This window comes from Gossypium arboreum, chromosome 1 (genome assembly GCF_025698485.1).
Source record: "Gossypium arboreum isolate Shixiya-1 chromosome 1, ASM2569848v2, whole genome shotgun sequence".
In the NCBI taxonomy this organism is placed as follows: domain Eukaryota; kingdom Viridiplantae; phylum Streptophyta; class Magnoliopsida; order Malvales; family Malvaceae; genus Gossypium; species Gossypium arboreum.
In genome coordinates, this window is record NC_069070.1 from 7,944,397 (window position 1) to 7,954,329 (window position 9,933).

Here is a 9,933-nt window from a genome sequence, read left to right on the forward strand (position 1 = left end):
TAAAATTGTAAATTTGAAATTTGGTTTTTATATTTTGGAGTTTAATTTTCTTACTTTTTAGATTTTAAAATTTAGTTCCAACTATTAATATTGTTATGCGGTATTTTTTAGTTAGATTGCTATTAAGTAAATATTTTTATTTTAAAATGTCACATCAATAAATTTAACAAAAATATTTAACAGTGTTATTAATTGGACCTAAATTTTAAATTCTAAAAATAAAGGATCAATTTCCTAAAAATAAAATATAAAAAGTAAATTCAAAATTTGTGAAGAGTACAAAACCTTATTACATATTTTAATCTTTTCCTTTTTTATAACAATGTAAAATTGGGAATAGAGTGGAACTAGGGGTATAAATAAGGCATTGGTGTTCTCAAGCTTCTCGAGTTCAACTTGAAAAAATTCAAACTCTGTCGATAATTATCGAGCTCGAGCTATCGATCGAGCCCAATTCAATTTTAGTAATACTTGACTCAAACTGCTTACAAGCCTTATCAAATTTTTCATATATTTATATTATTAAATTATGTTATTACCCTTAATATATATTATTAATCCTAAACTTAATTATTAAATTAGACTCGAGCTCGAATAGCTTGATTATATTTTGGACTAAACTCAAATTTAAAAATAAATATTTGATTAAATTCATACCTAATATTAAACCTTAAATTTCAAGCGAAACTCATATTTAAATTTAATAATATTCAAGTTGAACTCAATTACCGTAAATGAAACAGTTGAAAGTTTCTGACCTCTTCCTGACCTTTTTTTGTTAAAATCCTTTAAAGAATAAGGTCATGTCATTGTATGTGTGGGACATTTAATTTTGTGTGATTCAATTTAATGGTTTTTGCTATTCAACTTTGTCTCTTTCAATATATATTTTTTTCACAATCAAAATTTTTATTCACCCAAAGCCAAAATTTTGCTGCTGGGACCATTCCGCAGCATAATTCTTTTGCTTATTTTTCTATGCTTTGGCCTCAATTTTTTTATAGTTGCAACTAATTGTATCAATACTTCCATAACACTCAATCATTATATATAAGTACTAAATTAAATTAACTAACTTAATTTAACTAATTAATTAGTTCACACATAATCTATACATGATAAAACTCAAACATAAATACTAAAAATCACATGTTTTGGCCTCATTTATTAAAAAACCCTTTCAATAATAATAGTTAAATAATAATGGTTTAAGAGTAAAAAAGCATTTAGTTAAAAAAACAATTAAACACTCAAAAAGTTTACTTTATTGAACCCTCAATGACAAAAAAAAAAAATCAACTAAGCCTTTTCATTAATAAAAACCATCAATTGACTAATAGTTAACGGTGTTGACATAGAAAATGGCTCTAATGTGGCATGCTATATCAACAAAAATAATATTTTTTGAAAATTTTAAAATTAATAAAAATATATACATTTAGAATGAACCTAAAAATGTTGTTGTTCACGTTCAATTTGGACAACTATTTGTCCATATTTATTCTAGATGAATGTAAAACTATAAAATATATAATAAAAATATTAAAATTACTAAAATTATTAAAATTTTCAAATATCTAAAAATTTGAAAAAATAAAAACTATTGTTAATTTATAAAAAAACATAAAAATTAATAAAACAAACCTTTGGAATGAACCTGGTCAAATGTTATCCAAATTTAAATGAATCGAACACATGAATATCTAAATTCATTTTAAATTAATGCAAAACTATATAAATTATAAAAATATTAATAATTATTAGCCGCCAAAATTAATAACTATTAAAAGAATTTATAAATTATAATTAGATTAATAATTATTAAACAATTATTAAAATAAAAATATTACACGGTTGGAATTATATAAAAGGACTTAAATCTAATTATCCTTCCCAATGGCAAATAAAATCTTCATTTGATTTGATTCACCAATATTCCACACAAAATAAAATAAAAAATTTGAGTTATAATTAATTGGGTGCAATAATAAGGTACATTGCACTTTTAAGTAGAGGTGTGCAAATTTCGGTTAAAATTGATTTAACCGACCGAACCGAATTAATTTGGTTAATAGGTTGGTTAACCGAATTAATTCAATCGGGTATCGATTAATAATTTTTTAAAAATTTAATTAACAGTTAATTTAATTCGAAATCAGTTAATTAACCAAATTAACTAAATTTAATAATTAATATTATATTAACTCATCAGGCCACCACTACCCACCCAAACACTAACCCACTCCTAAATAAACCCAAACACTAACCTAGACCCCAAACATGAAATTTTAATTCCCAAAATCTAAAAACTCAAAACAATGCACGGTAATACTAAAACACGAGCCATCGCCCACCAAGTCCCAAAATCTCACAACTCAAAAATCTTTTATTATAAATTAAAAATCCCCAATCTAAAATCTCCCAAGTCCCAAAATTTCTACTGCTAGTCACCACTGTCCAACATACACCAGTCACACCGTCCAACGTACATCAGGCCACCATCATTGTACGATGTTTCTCTGCCATTGATTTTTTAACTGAAATTGATTCTTTTATTGCTTCTTTTTTTATGAAAAAAATCCATTTTTCGATATTTCTACCATTCTGATGTTGCTTCTTTGTTCTCAATGAGTAAACATGTTTTTGTGAATGTAATTTTATAGAAAGATTACTAACTATATTTGTTGCTTCTTTGTTCTGCAGGTTATTGACATAGTTATTTTGTTAATTTGTCGTCGATCATTACTCATTTTGCTATTGATGTTGTAGAAAATGCATCGGTTTCTCATTTATATATGTATCCAGTATACTTCTTTTCAAATTGGCCTGGAATTTTAGTACTAGTAGCAGATCTATATATATGAAAGTTAGGTAGTTATGCTATTTGCACATCAAAGATTATCGATATAGTTGATGTTTTGGATTTCGATTATAGTCAATATTCGATAACATTCTTATGAGTATAATGAGATATATTTTCTCTTTATATACAATTCTGTTAGGATTGTGAGTGGTCCTTGTTAATTTTTATATGTTATATACTTGTTTTAATAAAAATATATATATATTTCGGTTAATTCAATTAACCGATTGAATTAACCAAAAAAGTTCGGTTTAGTTAATTTTTTTGAAAAAAATTTGATTTGGTTAACTATTAAGAGTTTAAAAAGTTCGGTTAATTCGGTTAATGCTAGTTCGGATCGGTTAACTGATTGAACACCTCTACTTTCAATAAGAGGACCAAGTTCAAATCTTAGAGACGATATTGTTGGTAGGGAGAGCCATGAACCCCGAACATAGACCATAAAATGAACATGAAGTATATAAAAAAAGAACATTAATGATTATACAAAAATATTTTTAAGAATAATAAGTATTAATTTTTAATAATTTTATAATTTATACTAATTATTAAATTTGGTAGCCATGTTAATATTTTGTAATAATTATTAATATATTTATAATTTTATAGTTTTGTACTAATCAAAATGAATTCGGACATCCACATGTCCTAATTCATCTGAATATTGACAATTTTGTCCGAGTTCATTTTCGATGTTCATTTTATTAATTATTATATTTTTATAAAGTATTCATATTTTTATTTTTTCATTTTTTCACATATTTGAATTTTATAATATTCTTATAATATTTTAGCAACTTTTAAATTTTTTATATTTTGCAGTAATTTAGAACGAATCTAGGTAAATTATTGTCCAAATTTAAATGAACTTAGGCAAACCTGAACAACCATTTTTGTCCAAGTTCATTCTAGATGTATATATTTTTATTAATTTTAAATTTTTCAAAAAATATATTTTTTTTTATTTTTACTGATTTGGCATTTCACGTTAGTGCCGTTTGCCACATCAACACTATTAGCGATCAAACCAATCAATTAATGAATTCCGTTAACATAAAGGCTTAGTTAATTGTTTTTTTATTCCGATGAAAGCTAAATAAATAAATAAAATTTAAGGGATTATTTGATACATTATTTTTATTTACTAAAAGATATTATTTTTACCATTAAGTCAATAATTTAACTTTATGATAACATTTTAAAAAAATCAAAAAAAGCATTATAGTTCAATAGTTTGGGAGGAAAGGTTTCTACACTAATGTTGAAACCCTTAAATGAACTTGAGATCATAAGAAATAGTAGCTTGTCTTTAAACAATAATAGCCACAAATTGAGTTAGGCTTTAAGCATGATTTTTGAGACTTGAATTTGACTTAATACAAATATATTTTATGTAAACATTTATTCTAAAATTACTTTAATATGAAAAACTAAAGGTTTAATGTTAAATTAAGCCCTCAACATTTATATCTTTTGTTTATTTAACTTTTTTTTAAGTTAAAATTGGCCATTAGCTTTTTAGAAAGAGTTAAAATTGGTTTCTTTTAACGAATTAATTTTTTTTTAACCATATTGGCTTGACCACTCATGTGACAATCTATATGCACTTCATGCTAACATGATACTATTTGATTTATATGTCACGTCAACAAATTATTTAAAATTTATAAAATATTCAAACAAATAAAACTTCAAAATTAAAAAAAAAAATAAGATTTCATAAAAATTCAAAAAAAAAAAGAGTATGAAGTACACATGAATTGTCACGTGGGTTATCATATTTAAAAATTTAAGGTTTTAGTCTGTATTTTCGCTAAAAATAGCAATTTAACTCTTTTTAGAAGATTGATAGTTAAATCTGGCTTTTTAAAAGATTAAGGGTCAAATTTGAACTCAAAAATAATAAAAACTAAATTAATAAAATATGTAAATATTAAAAGTTAAATTTACCATTATGCCAAAACTGATCAACAATGCAACTTTGTTTTGAAATAGTAAATTCCTATACTTTCATAAAGTTTGAGATTTAATTTTACACTTAAAAATTATAAACTAAATAATTTTATTTTTTTAATTTAAAAATTTTAATATAATTATTAAAATCATTAAATTTTTTGTCAAATTTTGTCAATTTTCATTTTATGTGACATTTGATTAAGAAAATTGGCATACCAAATTGAATTTTTTTATAAAAATATTAACAATTTTAATGAATGAATTGTGATTTTCAAATTGAAAAAAAGGAATATCTTTATTTTAATTTTAATTTTTAAAAATAATTTTATTTTCTATTTTTAAATTAAAAAACACATATGGTAAATATAAATATAAAATTGTTTTCAATAGTGAAAATATTAAATCTAAAGATTAAAATTATTAATTTCATTACTTTATAAATTTCACATATTTTCATTTTTTTTAAAACCATTTTCTGAACATGTGTTTTTGTGTTTTCATTTAACCATATAAATTTGAACTTTTTAATATATGATTAAATCTCCAAATTTTTGTGAAAGAATAAAGGGACAAATAATTAGTAGGAGATAAACCCAAACTAATGAAAGTCAAGTTGTAGCAGCTAGACATGAAATCAAATGTGTATCTCCTATTAAAAAAATAATATACAACCAAAGTTGATAAATTTGTGTAATAAAAGGTCCACAGAAATGACAATTAATAGGGAAATTCACTTAAATCAGGCTCAATTATATGATATGATATTCATGAATGACCTTTGCCGCTGGTGTTTAGTTTAAATCCACCCAAGGTTACCTACAGGTTACGGCGAATGTAAAATAAATAATTAGGTTAAAATATCTTATATTTTTCGTAATATTTATTTTTCTTTTTAAAATATTATTAAAATTTTATTAAATTTAAATTTATTACAACGTCATTTTTAATTATATTTTTGTTAAATTTAACTATGCTAATAATTTGATATGAATTTTAAAATCCAAAAATTAAAAAATATTAAATTTATAAAAATAAAAGTATATAGACTAAATTTCAAATTTGAACATATTTTAACCAAATAATTACTACCTTTTGGTAAAATACTTCACTACGATAACTCGAGGATTCAAATTTGATTCGAATATTTAGAGAAGAAATCTACTTTCACTTTTTTCAAACACTTGTTGGTGTTTATTTATACTTGATATAATAAAAGTAGAAATGAGATAACATGATTCGAACCCGTGTCAAACATTTAATCATCGCTTTATAATATCATAATTATTATTAGTTAAATCAAGTTTAATATATTTTTAAATCAAACTCATAGATGCTTTTACTCTAAATATTAACAATAAAGAAAGGTGAATTTTTCTATATATAAAAAAAAAAAATCCCACCCAAGTTCTAACTAGTGGCAGTTGAAAAGGAAAAGGCTTCGTCCTCTAAATTTATAAGGAAATACTTTTGAATTTTAATAATTTAATTTATTTATTTTTTAACATAAATTATTTAACTTCATCAATGCTTCCAACTCATAATACTGACATATGTTTTTGTGTTAAAAGATTTTTTTAACATTTATATTTTAACCAATTGTTAACTATTTTAATTAAATTATTATTTATTTTCTTGTAAAATTTTGATAAAAAAAAATAAAGGCATTGCTAATTTTCCACTCCACCCCACAGCACATATTTTCCTATTCCCCCAATCATGTATTCGATTTTCAATTTCCACACACACAAAAAATCTCTTTTCATTTTTTATTCGGAGCTAAGATTTTCTGTTTCCATTGGCGGTAACTCTTAGGCTATTATTTGTGGTGTTCCAGTGTTACTTATAAGTTTGGACTTTTAAGGAAAGTCTTTATCTGCGGTAAAGCTTTTCCTCAGATTCCTTGTGGCGTGTATTTCAGGCAAATTATAACCCTTTATGCATTCCCACTACGAGTCTTTAGCTTTGTGAATTGCAGTAAAAGTGAAAGCTTTTGGTCAAGTTCTTAGTTCTTCTGCCATGATTTAAAGGTCCCTTTTTTAACCTCTGTTTTTTTTTTTTTGAGAATTTTGGTACTGAATTTCAAGCAAAACCCAAGGTTGGAATTTTCCAGGAAATGTGAATTTTCAAGCAAAAAGATGACATCTTTTAGTGGATTAGGGATAGGTTTAAGCTTAGTTTTTGGTTGTCTCTTTTTGGCACTTGTTGCTGAGCTTTACTATTTGCTTTGGTGGAAGAAGAAGAGAATTGTTAGCAGCTCACAGGTTGAAGATGATTATAGCAAATATGCAAAGGAACTCATTCACCTTTTCTGCTGGAAAAAGTCTTCTCCTTTGCATGCACCATCCACCCATGGAGACTTAGGCATTAATGCGGTTGTAGAGCCAGATTTGGAGCATGGTTCAACCAAGGATTTGCTGCTAAAGGGGTTTGGTGAAGAAGGTGTTGAATCAGAGCTCATGAGGCTCCACAACCTTGCTGGTCCACCAAGATTCCTCTTCACTATCAATGAAGAAACAAAGGAAGACCTTGACTCAGAAGATGGGAGGTCTAAAGGTGAAAAGAGCAGGAAAGGATCAAGAACAAGGAGCCTGAGTGACCTCATGTTAACCATTGACACCCCTTTGGCTTCTCCTCCACCATTGAACCCCTTAGATTCTTACCACCACCAAGGATTCAACCCTCTCTTTGAATCATCAACAGATGGTGGTGGTGAGTTAAACAAGCTGAGACCTTCTTCTTCTTCATCACCCCCTCCAAAGTTCAAGTTCTTGAGGGATGCAGAAGAGAAACTTCTGAGGAAATTGATGGTGCTTGAAGCTGAGAAAAGGGTACATAGAAATGGAGGTAGTTTTCAAGATTCTGGTGTTAAAGCAGCAATTTTAGCAGATGAGATAATAGAAGGGTCTTTCTTAAAATTCATTGTAGGGGAACCACTCCAGTATTTGCCACAGTACCCTTCAACTTCTTCTCAGATACTGCCATTGCCTTCTTCTCCTTCATCATTCAGACCACTAGACAAGAAAGACAAGTATGCATTTGGTTCCTGAATCCTGTCTTGCTGCTAGATGAGTTTTTTTGGTTAAGTTTATTATTCTTTCAATCTACTAATTAATTCCTCAAGATGCTTTACTTGTGTATTAGTGTTTTTCCCCCTTTTGGCCAAATACTTGTGTATCATAGGTTAAAATATGCCACAGGTTCCTCTAATTTTCACAAAATTAGAATTTAATCCTAGAGTTTAGTTCTTCTACTTTTTAGATTTCAAAATTCAATCTAATTGTTAATATTGTTAAATTTATTGGTATAATATTTTAAAATAATAATAAAATCTCACTTGCTAGTAATGTAATTAAAAATAACATTGTAATAAATTTGAATTTAACAAAATAAATTTAACAAAGTTATTAGTTAAATCTGAATTTAAAATTTTAAAATAAAATTCTTAAATATAAAAATTTAAAATTTAAAATTTAAAATTTTGAAGAGAAAAAACTTATAACTTATTGAAAATGAAAAAACATGGTCAAATTTTATAAAACCCTCTGATATTGTATGTATTTTTTATTTAATCCTTAAACTTTTGAAATGATTAATTTTTTCACTTTTTAAATATGTAATTTAAATGAGATAAACTTGAATTTGATAAATGATTTGACTTGACATCTTATCGTGTGATATATACATGTTGATATTTTTGTACAATTGGATAATTTTCATGCACAAAGAAAAAATATGTCTAAGATGTACATGTTATGTGCAATGTCAAATTGTTTGACCGAACTAACGAAACATTTCGAAAGATAAAAGGATTAAAAAGGATCAAATCTAAAAAACCCTATAGTAGATGGACTTACTATAAAATTTTACCAAAAAAAGAATGGTAGTTATGCATCACCAATCTGCAACATTTTGTTATTCAGAGCAAGCAAATGGATGTTTAATGAAGGCAAATTGACAAATTCCTACACGATGATGTACAGGATGTTTGTTAGTTAAAAGTGGGGGCAATTTTTCTGGTTTTTTCCCCATCCTCCATTGTCCCTTGAGCCTCACTTTAAACTAACATTCCTTCATGTGTTTTCCAGTTCATATTGTCTGAAAGGGCCTAACAATGCTTTCCTTTTTTAAAAATAAATAAATAAATTGCTTAAAGCTATTCTTATCCTTTCTAGGCATTGCTAAGACATGTTTTTACTTGCTAATAATGTCAATTATGGTTTACAGCTAAAACTCTTTTTCTTTCCTCCATTCAAAACAGCTGAAAGTTATGTGCATAAATTTTCTTGCTTTTCCCTTCTTGATAAGGTTACTGTTGTTGGAGAAAATTTAGCCTTTTGTTGTCTTTTTGTCAAATTAAAAGATAGCAAACACACATGGATTCTGATTAAATTTGAAATTTAAGATGAGTTTGGATGGACAATACGTTTATTTGGAGTTAATGTAAAAACAACAATGGTGATGAGATTAAATATTGTAATGTGAAACAAAAAAAAAAGCTAAACACACTGCACTGCATCTCGCCGTTCATCCAAACCACCCTAAATCGGGTTAAATCGAGATAAAATTTTATTGTTTCTGTTTTTTTCATTCACAATACTTAAATTTAAAACATTATTTAAAAGATTACAAACTTTTTATCACTCGATTCAATAAATATTAGTAGTATAAGTTAAACTATTTGGTAGGTTTTTTATTCCAAAAAATCTTTTAAGTCTTTGTGCCTTCAAATATATAAAAACGAACATTTTAATAATTGTGTATATAATTTTGAAATAGATAATTAAAATTGACTTGTGGTGTTTAAAGTTAAATGAAAAAAAGAGAATAATTTTACGTATTTAACCCAAAGAGCAAATTAAATATATAATATAGGAACTCATCAAGTAATTTAACTAAAGTAATTAGTATCGTACTAGTAATATATAATATGCATCAATATTGATTTGTTTCAGAATACTATTTCAAATTTATTGCTGTTTTAATAAAAATATATTTAATATATATATATATATTAAATATATTTATAAATATCAAATGATTAAGTTAAATAAATTTAAAATATGAAATGATGCACAAAATTGATATATGTATATAATATATGCTAATTAAATTTA

At 25.7% G+C, this 9,933-nt stretch overlaps 1 protein-coding gene across 1 annotated transcript; it reads left to right on the forward strand.

Moving 5' to 3' along the window:
- The first annotated feature begins 6,516 nt into the window (after positions 1 to 6,516).
- LOC108482010 (uncharacterized) lies at positions 6,517 to 8,069 on the forward strand. Its single transcript, XM_017785116.2, has one exon. The coding sequence runs from the start codon at positions 6,955 to 6,957 to the stop codon at positions 7,864 to 7,866; it is 912 nt and encodes a 303-aa protein (XP_017640605.1). The 5' UTR covers positions 6,517 to 6,954; the 3' UTR covers positions 7,867 to 8,069.
- Positions 8,070 to 9,933: the final 1,864 nt, after the last annotated feature.